The 18,416-nt window shown below is 41.0% G+C and overlaps 1 protein-coding gene across 5 annotated transcripts; it reads left to right on the plus strand.

Moving 5' to 3' along the window:
• Positions 1–501: 501 nt before the first annotated feature.
• On the plus strand, positions 502–17,197 carry U2AF1 (U2 small nuclear RNA auxiliary factor 1). Of its 5 annotated transcripts, none has more exons than XM_082278518.1 (8): positions 502–642; positions 3,008–3,095; positions 5,903–5,969; positions 10,148–10,197; positions 10,783–10,881; positions 12,046–12,179; positions 12,484–12,576; positions 14,226–17,197. In XM_082278518.1, exons 1-8 carry the CDS (start codon positions 599–601, stop codon positions 14,362–14,364), a joined length of 714 nt encoding a protein of 237 aa, XP_082134644.1. In that variant the 5' UTR covers positions 502–598; the 3' UTR covers positions 14,365–17,197. The 5 variants fall into 5 exon arrangements, with proteins under 5 accessions (XP_082134644.1, XP_082134643.1, XP_082134647.1 ...); XM_082278517.1 differs by lacking the exon at positions 5,903–5,969 and adding an exon at positions 6,805–6,871; XM_082278521.1 differs by lacking the exons at positions 502–642; positions 5,903–5,969 and adding exons at positions 1,801–1,965; positions 6,805–6,871.
• The last annotated feature ends 1,219 nt before the right edge of the window (positions 17,198–18,416 follow it).

Raw genomic sequence — 18,416 nt, forward strand, 5'->3', positions numbered from 1 at the left:
TGTTAGTCACACACTGAGTCCTCAGTCTTGTTTTCTGAACCAGCAGAACGAGTAAGTTTATTTCCCGATGTGCTTTTCAGTGATGTACAGTACTGGAATCTTCCGCATGCATTGCTGCTCCATTGCAAAAATTTCACTTCACTGGGTTCAGACTTGCAGCTTTTGGCCCATAATTCCGTGAAACCTCCCAAAACAATGACCAGAAAGAATTCGGTTCTCCCCTCCACTCTGCTTTTAACTCAAAAGCATGTTTTACTTTTTTTTTTTTTTAATTTAAACCCCTTCAGACCGTGCACTCCCCACCTTCGCGCGAATCCCTTTATCCCAACCCTTGGAAGCCGCGACCCCCAGAACAACCCCGCGCCCTCGGCCCCTGCCAGGGGCGGGACTCGAACCCGGGCTCTGGAGGTTCCGCTCCCGTCCCGCAGCGCGACGCCGCTGGCCCCGCCCCGCCGCCCCTGCGCGCGCGCCGCGGCGACCCCGCGTCCTCTGCCCCCGCCCCCCTCCTTCCCTCAGCGCAGCGTTTCCGGCGCGGTCGCTGTGACGCGGCGGCAGCGCCGGGGCCGGGGCGGTCCGGCGGGCGGGCGGGCGGTGGGAGATGGCGGAGTACCTGGCCTCCATCTTCGGCACCGAGAAGGACAAGTGAGTGGCCCTATTCCCCCGCTTCCCGCGCCGCTCCCGCGGCGCCGGTACCCCCGGGAGGGAGGGGGGAAGCTCGAGGGGAGGCCGGAGGCCCGTAGCGGGTTGCGCGGGGACGCGGCCTGTTCCGATCGCGGCGGTCAGCCCTGCTTCCCTTCTCCCGGCCCCTCCTTCCCGGCGGGGGGACCCCGGCCCGTTTCGCCCATTTCTTCCACTCCCGCCTCGGGGGCGCCGCCGGGACCACGTCCCGCGCCTTTCCCATCCCGCTGGAACGCGGCGGGAAGAGGGAAGCGAGAGGCGGCCGCGCTCCCCGTCCCCCTCCCCCCCCCCCCCCCTCCGCCATCTCCTCCCTCAGGCCCTTCCCCTCCCCCCACCCCCCCCGGGAGCGCGCGCGCCCGGCGGCGCGTGGGACTCGCGCGTTCCCGCGCGCGCGCCCGGCGGCCCCGCCCACGCGCTTCCCGCTCCCCCTTCCCCCCTCCCGGGCCGGGGCCGTTCTCGGGCACTCCCTCCCCCCACTTCTTCCTCCTCTTCCTCCTCCCCCGGCCGCCATGAGGGTGTGCCCGCGCCTCGTGGCGCGCTGCCGTCCTCCCCCGTCCTCCCTCCGCCCTCCCCCCTTCCCCCCGCGGCTGCGCCTTCCTGTCGGGGCCGCTGGGTGCCGGAGCTTCCCGCCGCCTCCTGCCAGAAAGCGCCTCCTCCTCCTCCTGTTCCCCTTTTGTTCGTGTCCCTGAGCCTCGCAGCAGCCTGAGAGCTCCCGCTCTGCTGCAAGGACAGCGACTGGTTATTTCTCCCCCCTCCCCAGGGTGCGGAGGATTTCCCCGACTGCTGCATCCTGATCCTACAGGCTTCTGCCTGCAGCCTTCCACGCGTCCGGGAACGCCTCTAGTTTCTCTGGTTGTTGGAAGCACACACACAAAACCCTCCTAACGAAAATTTGGTCACCATCGGCCTGACCAAACCGGCGTGTTTTTCCACTCGTAAAAATGAAAAGGGGGCATCGATGTGCTGCTGGACTAAATTACTCTTGTCAGCCCCTGGCCGTGGGGCTTCTGCTCTGCTCTGTAGTGCTGCCATTCCAGGAAAGCAGTGTCGGCAGCCTCTCTTTTGAGCTCTGTTACTGTAGCATCCTTTCACACAAAGGAGATACATAGGAATTTAATGCATTACAGTTTCAAGAGTTTTAATCAGGCATGAAATTCCTGTGCAGCTCTTGTTTTTGGTTAAAAAAAGCAGACGGAACCTTCCAGAAGGTGCTGAAGTTGGAGGCACTATTGGAAATTTTATAGTTAGATATTTCTTTTTGTTTCAGGTTAGAGGTCAGAAAAGACAGTAAGTATTTTATAATGCTAAGTGTTTGTTTTCAAAAGCATAATGAAGAGTGAGCATGTTGCAATTTTACAGTAGAATGCTTTGCTAGAGATCAGATGTGCTTTTTAGTACTTTAATAATTCTTCCGTCCATGAGTTGATGTTGGTTACACAGGATTGTGGAAAGAATTGGTGTTAATTATGGGAATAATAATCTTTCTTCCAGGAGAATTCTAATATTTCACTTACCCATATGTAGTCTATAATAGTTTTCTTGCCCTTCAGAATTTGGCATTTCCCTGTCAAGGTAACAAAACTCCTTGTGGTTTCTTTCATCATTCTGTGTGAATTACACCTTTCTGTGGGAGTTTTAGTAGTATTTCTAAACCAGGATCGTTTTCAAGGTGTCATGAGATGGATCATTCAAGAAAAGCTTGTGGTTTAAAAAAAAAAAAGCAGCTTACTCTTAAAATCATTAACTATATTCATGGAAATGGCTTAATTAAGTGAATTTATTTTGCTTATGTGTATTCTTTCTGTAACATGATTTTCTCTTCCCTGAATTATTTCCAGTACTGTGTTGGTAGCAGCGTGAGTTACCCTTAGAGTATAACTTAAACAGGTGGTTTATAAAACCTGAGGGAGGTGCGACTGTGTCAGCTTTAAAACAGGTTTTATTGCCTGGACCAGGGGCTGCATCAACTCAGCCACAGAGCTCCCAGTGTAAATTTCAGACCATTTTTCTCATTATTTTCCATCCCATCACCCACTGAAACTGAGGTAAAGACAAGAATGGAGAAGCGGAAGAGTAAAACAGAGATCATTTCTGTGTGGTGGATCATGAAACCACTTTGGGGGAAATTGGTCAGATACTGGCTGTAAATTAGGGGTAAAAGGAATAAATATGGACAGGTTTGTTGGAATGCTTTCCTGTACAGTTTTGGTGTGGGGTTTTTTTCTGTGTTACTTCTCCACATCAAGATAAAGACATTTAGGGCATATGCTTTTTTGCAACTTGTTTTCTGTGCCAGGGACTAACTATTTTATTTATTTTTTTCTTGCAGAGTCAACTGCTCATTTTATTTCAAAATTGGAGCTTGTCGCCATGGAGACAGATGTTCTCGGTTGCACAACAAACCAACATTTAGCCAGGTTTGTTTCCTCTTTTTTCTCTTTCTTGTGGAAGTATATTCTGGCTTCTTTAAAATGTAGATTCTCAGATACAAGTGAATAATTACCAAGCTCCAGATTAATTAGTTCAGTTTTGGCCCCAGTTTATCTGGGTCTTTGCTTTTTTTGGGGTGTTCCATTTGCTTCTCCCAGCATTTCTAATTATCTCCTGTCACCCTTAATGGCTGCAGGAAGCGATGCTGTTGTAAGCTTGCCTGTAGTAGAGACCAACCAGTGCTAACTTTCAGGTGAGTGTGCCTTCTCAGTGGTGTTCAGGCACTTAAACCATCCCAGAGTTTTTAAATCACAGACAATGGCAGCACATTCCACCTGTCCCAAAGGTGGGAACTTTAATCTTTTATGCATATAATAGAAGAAAACTAATTAATGAATAAAAGTGACTCATCTGTTACTGCATTTGCTCTCTGACCCAGGCTCTTAAGTTTCAAGTGTGACTTGCATACTTCCTTTGAATATGGAAGAAATGGTTTATTGAAAACAACTTGCCTGGTTGCTGAGGGTGAATTGTCAATTGGCATGACAGATTATTTAATCTTTGGCTCAGTGAATATTGTTAGAGACATGATGTGTGACTGCATGTCTGCCAGAAATAAAAATAAATTTGAAAAGGTGCAGGGAGTGACAGGGTTTTCATTATTGTTATTATTATGAGCTGTATAGTATTCACAAATTACAGTCCTGGAGAAATGCATGTTTTCCCTCTTTCTATCAATGCTGATTGTCAAGGCACACAGATTAATTTCTTTGGGAATTTTGTACATGAGCAATAGTGCCTTAGAAAGTTACTACTGCACTTTTAACTACAGCAGTTTGAACTGCAATGGTTTTAACTACAGAGCTAAAGTTCACATACAACAGAGCCTTCTGCAAGTTCATTTAATCTACTTTGGAGCAAAGTTGATGAGAGACGTGGGCTCATGTTCATTTGGGGAGAAATTAGGGAGGGGAGTGCTCTACATGTAACAGGTTCATAAAGTTAACCTCTGAGTGGGCAGGGGGACTTCCAGGGGAGAACGTCAAGGTTACTGATGGACAGGGACTTCTGCTGGTACTTAAGCAACAAAAACACCTCTTTGCTTCTGGGATTTTAACAATTTTTAATGCAGATCTTTTATTTCAAAAGAGCATTGTCCATTTTTAAACTATCCCATGTTGCTGACCTACATGGAGCACAAGTTGAAGTGCAGTTGGTTATTTAGAGAGCAGAATTTAGGTCATTGGCTACGAAAAAATGTTTCTAAAGCAGACAACTTCTACAGTAGTTGTCTTTTAAGTTTAAAAAAAGCCCCAAAAACCTAACAAAAAACCCCGCCACCCTTGCATCTTTTTTTTACCAATAAAACTTTGTGTGCAACTACAGCTTTCTGTCAGTGCAGCCTTTAGCTTTGCTTTAGACCCTGGTGAGCAATGCCAGCTGAAGTGGGTCAGCAGGGCACATCCCATTCATCCAGTGATGTCTGGGACTGCACAGCCTTGTACCTGGCAGCTGTGCTGTAGCATCTCCCAGGTTTCTGGCAGTGTGGGGTCTGCAGAAATCTTTATTTGTGTGCAGGTTGACAATCAGCTGTGATAGAAAATAGAACAACAGAGATCTTGCTAATGGGAAGTTACCAGCACAATGTTTTAACCTTGTGCAGCTCTTGCTGGTGCAGCTACTTTAGAGAAGAGCTGTGTTAGGAAAGGTCACACAATCCAGGGTGATCAAATTACCCCCAGTCAGCAGAAACACCCTAACGAGATGAGATGCATGTTTCTGGCACTCTCCAGTTGTAGACTAAAGCATAGGTAGTTTAAACCTGGGGCACGGAAGCACAAAGCTTTGGTTGGTATGGCTGGACCCATAATAAAACAAGTGTGTGATTTTAAATGTGATGTTACAGATGTATTTTTTTTAGATGTTAAACGGGTAGCATATGTAGGTGTGACATTGCTGGGCCTGTGACTTCTTTAAGCTCTGAATTCTTACTGTGACTAATAATAATAATGTCTAAGCTAAAGTTACTTGGGGATTGCCATTCATACTGACTAACATTGAGCTTGTGTTTTAAGTAATCAAATTTCAATTTTTGAGCTGCTTACAGTGATATGGACGTTTGGAATTTTTTTGTAATATTAGTTTACTAACTTAAACATGGTTTGTTTTTTCAGACAACTTGATTTTAAGAAGAACGGTACAAATGTAAGGTTTCAAGTCTGCCTGGGCTAATTCTTCAAGTAAAAAGCAGAAGGGCTAAAAGGATATTGTCCTTATTTGAAGGATCGGAAACATGTGAACCTATGATGCTATTATATTATTTAAACAGAAATTCCACCAAGAAATTCCTGATGCACAAAATGAGATGTAGCAGTTGCCTAAAGGCCTTACGGTCTGGTGTAGCATTTTGGACACTGTGGCATTATGTATTACATGCTGTGCGCATAACACTGTTTTTCCCCCCCCCAGACTTGCAATAGTGAATCTGGTCTCGAAAGTTCAGTTTCTGGTCTCCAGATTACCTCGTGTGACATTTTAGGTTCCTGTGCCTCACACCTCCCATTTTGAGGATAGCTGTTGAGACAAATGCAGCTCTTTCTTGGTGGTTAATTAAAACTGTTTTCATAATATGATGGTCTGGATGCAATTTTGGAAGATACTCTGCAAATACAAAAGGAAGTCTTAAGGATAAAATATGACTTTTAGCTGTTTGCAAACAAGTTGTCTCTTTGCAATTGTCTATTATATGCACAGCAGCCAGTAGAATTCCCCTTTTTATTTTTTTTCCCCGCAGACCATCTTGATTCAAAACATCTATCGTAACCCCCAAAACAGTGCACAGACGGCTGACGGCTCACACTGTAAGTCCCACAGTTGGAGAAATTTTTTTAAAGAATGGTGTTAAAGAGCCCACTCCTAATTATGAGAAAATAATGTTGGCTTCTGAGCTGCTGACATAAAGCTGTTGCAAACAGGACAAGTGACGGAACTCTTCTTGCGCACAGATCAAGAATTTGTGGAACGTGTGCGATTCTGAGTGCAGAAGTGACTGCACAAATTGGACTTGATGCAGATTCCCTTTTGTGTTGCAAAGTGAAACTTGGTTGCTTAGTAACACTGCATTCTTTTGAAAGGGTTAAACTGCAGACATTTCTCAAATTCTTGATTTAACACCCAAAAAAAAAAAAAAATAGGTATATATGTGATGTACGGTAAGTTTCCCAAAATTGGGTTTTCTTTCATCTTAACTTTTTTAGGAAAATGGAGATTTCATGTTATGCTCTAATTATTGTATTACTTCCTTTCCTGGAATTTTGTTGATAAGAAGCCATTCAGTAAAACCAAATTCAATATTATCAATATTACATTAATATAATAATAATATTATTATAGTAGTGTGAATGCTGTATTTGGATTCTATTTCAGAGCTGTCTGAAATCATGCAAAACCCCTCTATAGCAATATTGGTGAATGGAGTAAAATTAAGAATACAATAATGGAGTATCATGAGATCTCTATTACTTTACAGTGTTAGGTTGATGTAGAAAGGTCACCAGCTAAGTGCAAGTTCTCCTGCTTGGGAGAGAATAACCACCTCTCTTTCAGCACAGACTCGGCTAAAGCGACCCTAAAGGAAACCAGTTTCTTGTTAAAATTATTTTCCATAATATAAAGTTGTTGCGTTTTGTATTTCAGACCATTGCCCTCTTGAACATTTACCGTAACCCTCAAAACTCTTCCCAGTCTGCTGACGGTTTGCGCTGTAAGTTCATACAAGTTCCTTCACTGGTTCCCTGGGCTTGATTGTCAGAGCTCAGTGTCGACTTAAGCTGGTCTGCCATTTTAGTTTAACAGATCAAACTGACCACGTTTCGTTACATGTGTTCAAAACAAACACAAACAAAAAAAAAAACCAAAAAAGCCCCAAAATTTTTGTCCCACTACCTTCCTCCCTACTCCCAAAACTATGAGGGGAATCTGAATACCAACTATTAAATCAAAAGGGGTTGAAATTGTACTTCCCCTGTGAAGCAGTGCTGGTTGCACTGCTTTTCTTCTGTCACCTTTCTCCCTGCCAGTTGCCTGCATCCTAGGAATGTTTTTCTGTATGTTTTGTGCTATCCATGAGGTTACACTGTCGAAAAGAGCAGGACAATGACACATTGACTTCATCCAGAGCAAATGTCCTGCTCTGTAAATGTTAAGAGAACTTGAATTTGAAACTTTACAGACTGCATGCATAAATTTGTCCTAGGTTAATGCAGCTTCCGTTTAGGGAGTGCACTTTGGAAGAATACACCATGACTGACCAACGCTTCCCTTCTGGCAGCTGTCCTTTCTGGATGGGTGCATGCTTAAAATTCTTTCCATGCTTTGAAAATTCAAATTCCAATGCCATTTGGCATATTTACCTAAGAAAAAGTAATTTTTTAACGTATTTTTGAGGAGGGGAAGGAATTTGGGTATGGTCATGAAGTAATTTAATGACTTCTCGTGAGATACAAATGGGCATAAGCAAACACACCTCCTGTGAGACTAGCAGCAGTTAATGCCCAGGATTGTTGATCGGCGATTACTGATATATCATTGTAATTGAATCATCAATATTAGAATAAGATTAAAAAAAAAAAAATTTTAGAACCAAAAAAGGATCGGTGTTCTTTTCTAACTAATATTTCTTGTTGAAGTGAGTATTGACTGTGTGGTAATAAAGCTTTGTTTGGCTATCCTTTTTTTTTTTTTTTGACTGTTGGTTTATAGACTAGTTCAGATTAGTTACCAGCATTTGATTAGAAGTGCTTTGTGAAATCAGCCACTAACTTAAAAGTCAACACTGTCTCTCTTGCTTCTAAAAGTAATAATGGCTCGATTATGTAATTTGTGTTTTTGTCACACAATCAAGCTGGACATGTAAATGAGCTGTGTAATTTTGTCTGGATGCTTGGACAGTTCCATTGGTTCATAGGCTCTCTCCTTGCAGATGCTTAGTAGTTAATGCTGTTTTAGGAGACCAAAACTTTTCCATTTGGGTGTTTCCACTGTCTCCCTGAACTCTCAATGCGCTGGTAACTAATTTGCACAGAGTTACAGCAGTTTGGTCTGTGGAGCTGTTTAGATTTACAGCTGCAAGAGTCCTGCACAGATCCTCCAGTGTTGTAAATGCTGGTATCCAACTCTAGTTTGTCGTGACAAGCGAGTAGCTGTGTGCCAGAGCCTGACTGTACCTCCTGGGGTAGAGCTGGAGCTCTGCAAGCAGTAGGTTTGCTGAAACTCCTGGCTCCTTGGTTTTTGATATTTGTCCCTACTTAAGTATTGCATGTATTTTAAATGGATAATTTGGGTAGCTATTTAATGCCTTGTCGTTGTTGCTTAACTGTCTTCCTTTCTATTGCCGTCGTAGAGGATTAACCTTAGTTTGGAACAGCAATAGTTTTCCTGAGTTTTAATTAGTAATTGGGCTTCTCATGGTTCAGATACCAGTAGCCCTGGAATATGGATGTTTGTAAAGCCTGTGCATATGTATGCTTCCCACTTTGGAAGGTCATTGAAGTAGTCATTAACTAACTGTTGCCTGTGATCTCCTAATTTGACAAAAAAAAAAGTTTTTAGCTCTTGTCCATCTGGTAAAAAGTAATTATTCCCACTGTGGCTCTCAGAGCCCCTGTCTGATACCTTTAAAAACAAAAAAAATCTTAGGTGTTAGTAAGCTGTTACCAGTGGTGTTGGCAGAACTTTGGGAATATAGTTAAGTATTAAACTGCCTAGAATTACTGGTTTAATGTTTGATATTCCTTAATTTGCTATAACCGTGGGGGAGAATAAATTTCTTAAAAGCAAACCTGTCTCAAATGCAGACACATTGTTAGCCTAAACTATAAACCAAATGCCCCTTACTCTCTTGTGGAGGTGAGCTGGGTGGAAGAACAGGAACTGCAATTCAAAGAGTGTGGCTGGTTAATATTAGAGCCTTTGAAGAAAAACATAAAGTTTGTCCAACTGGTAATACTAGCCAAAATTTTTTTCATGGCAGCCTAAAAGTGAATAAACTCAGCTTTTTTGGCTCAGTTTCTTGTCTTTCACATTCTGTGAACTAAACCAGTCTGGTTTGTAATTTTAAACACTAGCATATTTTTCTAGTATAAAATGCAGGGTTTGTTGTAAAACTGCTCCGCTTGATCCTAATAAACCACTTAACTGCTGAAGAGCTAATCTAATGGCTTTAATGCATACAGCTTGTTTCAGGTTCTGTAGACTGGAAGAAATAAATGAAACTCATTTTTATACTTTTAATGCTTTGAAAAATAAGCCACACTTATGTTGAGTTTTGTAGCAGCAGGCAAGCAGCACTTGTTTTTGAAGTCCAGCTTGTAGCATGAAAATAATCTTGAGTATAAGGCTGGCTTGTTTTGCACTAAAAGGTGTTCTGCAGGACTACAGAAAAATGAAGTGACACTCAAACTTAAACTAGAAAATGGCTCTGTTGTAAAGCATTGAGGGGCACTGAGAAAAGTGTGTCATTTCAATGACTATTTTGAGCAAATTTTAAAAATATCCTGGACTGTTTTACATTGTGAGCTCTCAAATTCTAGTGGATTTGCTGGAGAGGTGGACATAAAAGTCTGCTTTTAGGAAGAGGAATACTAAATTGTTACAATATTTTAAGGTATGGAAATGTAACAAAGCACTTGCCTTCTGTTTAGGTAAAATTGTTGGTAGTTAGAGAGTGGAACTATACTATATTAAATTTTAAGTGATATTCCAAAGTAATTCTTTTCCCCTTTAAATTTGTGGCATACAAGTTTGGCTCTGATTAAAACTTGCTTTGATTTGATCATATCAATTTAATGTTTTGACAGATACTTTGGGGACTCAAAGCTCTTCATACATCCTTATTTTGCAATATTCCTGTTAGTTAGCTCTATGCTATATGGCGTCTCTTATGCTCCAGACGGCCTCTCTAGATTGTGTTGTAGAATGATCAAAATCTCCTCTTCCTTACTGACAGGCTCTAATCGATCTGACTCTTTGACTTTTGCAGGTGCTGTGAGCGATGTTGAGATGCAGGAACATTACGATGAGTTCTTTGAGGTATGTAAAGATGCATTGCAGTGTTACGGGATCTGTCACCACCAAGCAGTTAAATGGATGTAGTGGAGATAGCACAATTAGATGGATTCAGGAAAAAGCACTTCCTCAGGTGTTCGTATAAAGTGTACAGCCTTGTGTGAAATATTTCCAGGTGTAGCCATTGGTTAGTTTGGCCTTAATTTGACTGCTTGAAATAGACTTTGTTTAAAATCAGCATCTTAAGTGTTGTAGCATTTTGATTGTATAATCTCCTTTTTTATACATTTAAAGTACACTCAATTATTTGTATAGAAACAAAGTACCTGAAACTACAGCATCAGGGTTTCTGTGTTGTGCTTTCAGTGCATCCTGTGTATTATGTAATGCTGTGCATGTTTTCCATAGGTTTTTATTGTATCTTGTTAGTGCTGTGCTTACAGATGGCCAAGCAAATACTTATCTTAAACCCAAAAATGTAAAAGAAAAAATAAAGTGATCCTGCTTTTTTCCAAGGGAGGTCTTCTTTTTATACTTAGAGTTAAGTGCAATATTTCTGTACTTACAAGTAATGTGCTGCAAAGTTCTGCTGGGTTGCTTTGTGCTTAGGAGGTCTTCACAGAAATGGAGGAGAAATACGGCGAAGTTGAGGAGATGAACGTTTGTGATAACCTTGGAGATCATCTAGTTGGAAATGTATACGTAAAGGTAGGATGAAGAGATGTTCATGTAATCAGGAGGGGTGGTATTTATTGATTTAGTATTTTGAAAGCTACTCTATGCTTGTAGACTTTGCAAGGGAAGATCTTCAGTATATAAGCTCCTCTCCAACTTCACAATTTAAAGTAGAATAAAAATGTGAAAGGAATCCAAAAGAAATTTTAATAAATTTTGAGAAACTTTCAAGAAAGTTAAAATCCATGTAATTTTCAGAAAGATTAACACTTTTTTTTTCTTTTACATAGTTATAAACAGTCACCGCTACTGGACTGTTTAGTTTGGCAGGATTAATTTGGGATTTGTCTTTGCATCATGCTGCCCTTTAAGCACATCAGTATGAGAGAGGTTTATATGCCACAGGTGCATTAATTTTCTAACTTCCCAGTTAAACACTATCTGAAACCAAGTTAGATATGGCAGTAGCTGGGTGGTTCAAGGTGCAAACTGGAGTACGTAGGTTTAACTTCTAAAAGTCATTGGTATCTCTTGAATAATGAGTACAAAGTTGTCAGCCACAGAAATTTTACTGTGTGTTCACGGTGTTGGGGAGGTGTGAGAAAGTTTCTTTGAATATTTTGGCCGTACCTTCCCTCAGCTGAAAAGTATTTTCACACCTGAAATTCTTGACTGTGTAGGTCATAATCAAAACAAAAAGTTGTCTTAAAACAACTAGCTGTGAAAAGGCATTTCAAATTTAAGTTTTACATTCATCATAAAACAGGATCTGATTTTTGTAAATACTAATTTAAATGAATAAGAGCTCCAGTTTTAATATAAATTTCTCTTAAATAGTTGAAAAAATGCATTACATCAGGACTGTTGGTGCTCCAGAAAGTAATCATAAGCATTCTCTTGGTTTAAAGCTGTACTAAGAAAACTCAGTCTCTTCTTTTGACTGACTTCTGCACTTGAAAGGCCAAATAGAGCATAATGAAAAGAAAAATCAGTGTTTTGATGAGCCCTTGAGTCCCAGTTATTCAAAAGCTGGCATATTTACCTTTGATTTGATGGACTGTCCAAGAAACCTGAAGTAGCTTCTGGTTTCATTACTGGCTGTGAGCCTCAGGTATTGCACAACTGATTTGATAGGAATCTTTTACCTACTCCTGTTGCTTCTCTGTATTGTAAGGAAAATGTTGCTTTTGCTTTTAGTTTCGCCGTGAAGAAGATGCAGAAAAGGCTGTGATTGACCTGAACAATCGCTGGTTTAATGGGCAGCCCATCCATGCCGAGCTCTCACCTGTGACTGACTTCAGAGAGGCCTGCTGCCGTCAATATGAAATGGGGTAAAGCAATGGCTTCCTCTTGCCTTGGCAGCCTCTGAGGTGTTTGCACAGTAGGGAGGGTGCTTGGGTGTGGGTTTTACATAGTAGAGTGTAGGAAGAAAACTACTTCAGGTAACAGTAATGTGGAGGACCTGCAGTGAACCTCTTGACTTCTGCCATCTTTTGGGGATTTTGTTGTAGAAGTGAGGCACTGTCAGTAAATGATGCTTGTAATTTACTGGGTTTAATATTAGAGGTCATAAAGATCTAAGCAGATAATGTAGAGCTGGGAATTCTTAACTGTGCCTCTTGAATTCTGTTTCAGAGAGTGTACACGAGGAGGTTTCTGCAACTTTATGCATTTGAAGCCCATTTCTCGAGAGTTAAGGCGCGAGTTGTATGGGCGGCGTCGTAAAAAGTAAGTTTGTTTTTAAGCACTACTAAAAGAAGTAATTTAAGGATCAGTTGCTGAAAGATCTGAAGGCAAATCTTTAAATTCCTGCCAAGTCCTCTTGTTTTTTCTGATGCACTTCTGGCACATGCCAAAGGGCATCAAGTCAAGCTGGCAAGTGGCCAGTTTAGAACAAATGAGTAGAGCTCTAAAAATACGGTGTTTCTTGCTCTGCAGTAGTGTAGATTCTGAAGGTTGGTGTGGAAGGCAGAGTTCAAGGAGAAGAAAACTCACTGAGTTACTGAGTACATAGGCCCTATCTGTTGTTCAGATCTCCAAACTGCGAACTGTACAGATGGACATTATTTGGGAGAAGTTGTTTTATGCCTCCTCTGTTTTATTCTCTTCTAAATGTGTTTGCTCATGGCCTTTGTTAGATGCAGGCTAGTTGGCCAGTAGGCATTTTGGCAGCATCAGATAGGCTGCTTTCAGCATTATGTGCAGTCAAGCAGATCTATAGATTATACTCAGGACCCAACCTTATTTGCCTTTAACTGTTAATGGTGAAATGTTGTAGCCTGTATTCATTTCTCACTATTGATACCAGGCAGTCACTCTGTTGAGCACACTTCTGACTTCACAGTGTGACTTTCTTGATAGGAATTCCCAGTAGGAGAAAGGAGAAGTAATTTTGCTTAATGGTAAAAAAAGTAGATAAATACACTTTGTTATATATTAAATTATTCATTTAGTGAGGTACCTTGCAGAAAGGCTTTTACCACTGCTGTTACTGTGATGGTTCACTTGGAGCTGGATTCAATCTGCTTGCATTTAGCACCTTGCTATTTGGGATAGGCATATAAAAATTTTGATCTTGCTTTTCTATAAAGCACAATTTTTGTAGGTTTCTGTCAATCACAGAAGGAGCCTGGGATTGTGAATGTGTTTTTCTATAAATATCTCTGGCAGTATTTCAGAATCTGTGAGGATTAATTTAACTTCAAAAAACTTCAGATGTTTGAATGCTGTATGAAAAAGACCAACTGTGCTTTTTATATTAACCTTTTGGTCACTGTTACAAGTATGGAACTCCCAGATTCAGTAATGCTGATTGGTAGTAGCTGTGATGGTACTGTGTTCTGGGTGGTTTTAGCTCCCTTCCTGCATTTATCAACCTAAGAGGCTGGGAAGATGATGTGCCAGTGCTCATGTCCTGGGGGGTAGAAATGATGTAGGGGGAACAACAACAGAGAACTGGGTTGTAATTGCTAATTAATGCAATTGATTTAATGTGAGTGGACTTAGAAGCAGCTGTAGGCTTTTGGTGTGTGTTGCTAAGAGATCTGTCTGCCAAAGCAGGTGTCCCCTTCTCCTGCTTTAAATAACAGCAGTGTAACCGTGCCTTTCCTTGGGGTTTGCACATCCATTATAACAGGTGACTGCAGGGAACAGCCCATCTTGTGCCTGTTGGTGCTGACTCCCCAGTATGAAGTTCGTGCAGTTGGTAAATGCATTGGGTTTTGCAGCCCAAGTGCCAATTAACCAATCCTTCTAATGACACGCTGCCTTTCTTCTCCCTCATCACTCCCATTGTTAATTACACGTTCCACTGTGTGGTACTGCGAGTAAATTGCTGCCTGGAACGAAACAATAAAATGTCCAAACTTTCTTTGAAGGCATAGATCCAGGTCGAGGTCCCGTGAACGCCGGTCTAGATCCAGAGATCGCGGTCGTGGAGGTGGAGGAGGAGGAGGAGGAGGCCGTGAGCGTGACAGGAGGCGGTCAAGAGATCGTGAACGATCCGGTCGATTCTGAGCCATGCCATTTTTACTGTATGTCTGCTAGAAAGTGTTGTAGTTTGACCAAACAAGTTCATAATGACATTTTTTTTAAAGATGGGCTTCTGAATAAAAAATTTGTAGTGATACAGTATTCTTTGTGTAACTTGTTTCTTGTGGGGGGAGTCTTTTTAACTGTCATTCCTCTATCTTGACAAATACCTGGATTAAGTCTGCCTGAGAGAAAGGTGGTAAATGTATTGGAGGAGCGCCAGTTTTGGTTTAAGGTTTTTTTTTATTTGGGTATAATTTGAACTGTTGATGAAAATGTGTGTGTATATAATATAAAATATTATATACATAGTAAAAATAATATACTGCTTAAGAAACAGTTACTCACATAAGTTTCCCTTTTCTGCTATGCTGTCTGCTTATTTAGGTTAGTTTAGGCACATTTAAGAGGAAGGCTGTGCAAAATGCATTTATTTACCGAGTAGAAACGCTTAGTTACAAAAATGTATGTTTGTTTGTTACCAGAAGTCTGTGCTCTGTCTATCAATGTGACTGTGGCATTTACAATAAATCCAATTTCTTGGTGTAAAATCTAAAGCCTATTTTCTAAGCGCTCTGGAGTAGTTGAGTTGCTACTCCTGGCTGCCTATTTTCTAAGCACTCTGGTGTAGTTGAGTGGCTGCTCCTGGCTGTGCCAGAGTTCATAGTTCAGGTTTTTATAATTCTTGACTAAATTCCTTTCTTGAGCTGGAAAGAAAGTTGCCTAGTGCAGTGTGGGGAAAAAAATATTTTTATTGCAATGATTCATAATAGGCAGGTGAGGGTTTTGTGAAAAAAAATCACCAAAATTATGCTTCTTGCAACATGATAGAGAAGTGCTGTGGAAGGAAATGCAGGGTCCTAAATACAAGGATCAAATTTCTTAAGAGATTTTTTTTTTCTTTATGCTCTCACCTGTCATTTAATGAAAAGCATTTTGTTAGCATTCAAGGTCATAGAAATCTAATTGGATGCTAGTGGAAAATAAATCTTTTTTCCACCTTTCTGATAGTCTGGAGTATGATGAAAGCTAATGGACAGATGGCAGTTCCTTCACATACTTTTATTTTTCTGAGCTCGAATTGCACAATCGCTGAACATCACAGGTTGTGTCCCAAAGTGTTAAAGCTCCATGGAAGTGTTGGAATCTTGAGAGATGCTTTGTGCAGTGGTTGACTTGCAGTTTCACCTCATTCATGTCTGCTTTTTTTCAAAGTATAACATAGCAAGGGGTTTTGGTCACTGATCATATTTCTGCAAGATATAACTTAATGTACACGAAGCTACGCAATAAAACACAGCTTTCCAGTGGGGGAGAGAATTTACTAGAGCTTCCTTAGTTCTGAGCCAGATAGCCTGCTAAATGATAAATCTGCTTGGTGATTATTAAAAAAAGGAAATAGGATATGGATGCATCACATAGATGATTAACAAACCAGCTTCTCTCTGCCTCTAAAATAAATACAAAACCATTTTGCTCACTGGAACTTGGAATTGGAAAATGATATTGAAAAGTGAGCTTTCTAAATTAATCTGCTTTGCTTCTTACAACTGAATTCTTGCACCAGTTCAGTTTGAATTTATTTTGTTCCCACTGGGTGGTTTGGCCAACCAGACTTTGGAACTTGGTGTGCCAGGACCCTTTTTGAAGAAATATCACTCAAGCAGCGAAGCCCATCTCCACACAATGTTTTGTTCTAAGTACATAAATCAAATGATGCTTTACTGGAAGAAATTGAGCAGTACCTAGCATCAAATAACTGAGCTGAAAGGTATTTCTGCTGGGCATTAGGAATTTCACATTGATAATTTAGTTCTTGCAGTTTACAGGATATTCATCCAGTTCCATTTTTCTCTTCAGTGAAATTCAGGATTATGGGTGAGCTAATTTAAATCTCAAGCTACAAAAGGTGAGGATAGTCTTTGCTTTTGTTTTTTAAACAGTATCTAATACAACGTGGACACTATTTAAAAGGTTTAAGATTTGCTCTGTAAAGCTAGTTTAAAAGTTAGTTCTATAAAGTTAGTTTAACACAAGTACAAATGTGTCCCTGGAATGGCTTTAATCTGTTTGTCTAAACCCTGTTTCACTGCAGGTATATTTTTGCATGAACAGATAGTGGAAGGTTGATTTTTCCCTCTCCCCCAGTACAATTTTACTTAAGAAAGCATTCTTGAATTCCACCAAATGTATAATTTTATGATCTGATTGCACAGCTGCCCAAAAATTATCCATTTAACTGGAATATGTCAGAATGGGCACTGAAAGCAGCGGAATTTAATGGATACTCTAATGGGTGCCTAGTGACAGCATTCAGCATAAACTAAGCTCATGACATATCTTGTTAGGTTTGCCTTTTGAGACTCTGCTACCAGTGAAATTCATCAAATTTGAAATTTAAACTGCACCGATTTTGTTAAACATTTACACCTGATAGACCCAAGTGTTGGTTCACCAATACAAACCAAGTGGAAATCCTACCTCCCCCTTTTCTTGTTGCTCACAATGTCTTTTTAAGATTTGTCTTTTTCCCCTCCTCCCCAAGGTTCCTGCTTCTCAAGTACTTCATTGTTGACTCTTCTGTTGAACAGTGGATCTTAATTTATGGAATTCCTTTACCTCAAATAAGTGACAGCATACAGGATTTTCTGAAGTCTGAGTCAATTAGGTTGAAACTGTTAATCCCAAGTGGCTTCCTCTTCTTTGTATTTGGCTCTTATTCTGTGAAAATGCTGCTTGTCCATGAATATGATGTATGTTGAGACTGTAAAACCAAATGGAGAAAACTTGTTCAAAATAAAGCCTTTTTTTATAAGAATCTGACAAAAATTATCCCTTTACTTTAGCTTGGATGCTGCTCTCTAAATATCTAATGAGGACATAGACTAAAGTTTCAAATTCTTAGATCTTAAGCTATTACTTGAGAAATTCTTTGCCTTCTGTTTTCCAGAGCTGGTGAAGCATGTCTTCAGCTAAAACATCGCTAGCCTCTCCATATTTCCTTGATAAAGTTGAATTTTAAGAGTGCAACTTGGGGTTAGGAGTTGGGGGGGTTGGTTTGGGTTCTTTTAATTGATAGGGTTTTTCGGTAGGGTTAGAAAGAGCCTGCAAATTTCTGTTGTGGTCTGCAGAGAGCAAGAAAGCTCATTTGTGACAGAAGGAATGTGCTTAATTGAAGAAATAGGTAATCAAAAGGTGTCATGATTTTTTAAAGATGATTCCTCCTGGTGTTGCACTGTTCAAGCTGCAAAATTTTTGGTGTTAACAATTGTGCAGCAGCACCTTAAACTGCATCTACTGTCTTTGATACATCAGAAGTGAAACTGCTTTCATAGCAGCTGGGGAGGGTGTGGGTAAATCATTTCATTCTCCAGACACTGCTGTGCTGAAGAGTCCCTAAAAACAGTCCTGGTCGGGAAGCGTTCCAGCTGAAAAGCAGGACTGAGTTGTGGTTTCTTTTCAGCTGGTAAGGAAGTAATGGCTGAGTGGCAAGGCTGTCACAGGAGAGAATATTTGTACCTGCATTTGCCACTTCCTGCAAGGCTGAAGCTGAGCTGTGTTAGTGCACTGTTGTGCCCTGGAGCAACTGGATTTCAGTTTTAAAAAACCAATGTTACATCCAGATGCCTGTAGAATAAACATGTATCTTCACGTTGAATTGATACATGGTGCTTTCTAAAGCCATCCACTAGTATTTCTGAATTCCTCCAATTAGCTGATGTTGTTTTTTATTAATCATAGAATTATCTGGATTGGAAGGGACCTTAAAGATCATGTTCCAACCCTGTGCCATGGGCAGGGACACTAGACCAGGTTGCTTAGAGCCCCTTCCAGCCTGGTCTTGAACACTTCCAGGGGTGGGGAGTCCCCAACTTTTCTGGGCAACCTGTGTTGCACTGTCAGTGGTGAGAGTGTCTCCAGACTGGTTTTATTTTTCTGTGGTTGTCTTTTTGTTAAATGCACTTGTATGAAAAATTTAGTATATCTCCTCAGCTATGTAGACAGTCCTTCCTTGTCAGCAATGTGCTCATCACTCA

This window comes from Coloeus monedula (assembly GCF_965178545.1).
Source record: "Coloeus monedula genome assembly, chromosome: 3".
NCBI classification, from domain to species: domain Eukaryota; kingdom Metazoa; phylum Chordata; class Aves; order Passeriformes; family Corvidae; genus Coloeus; species Coloeus monedula.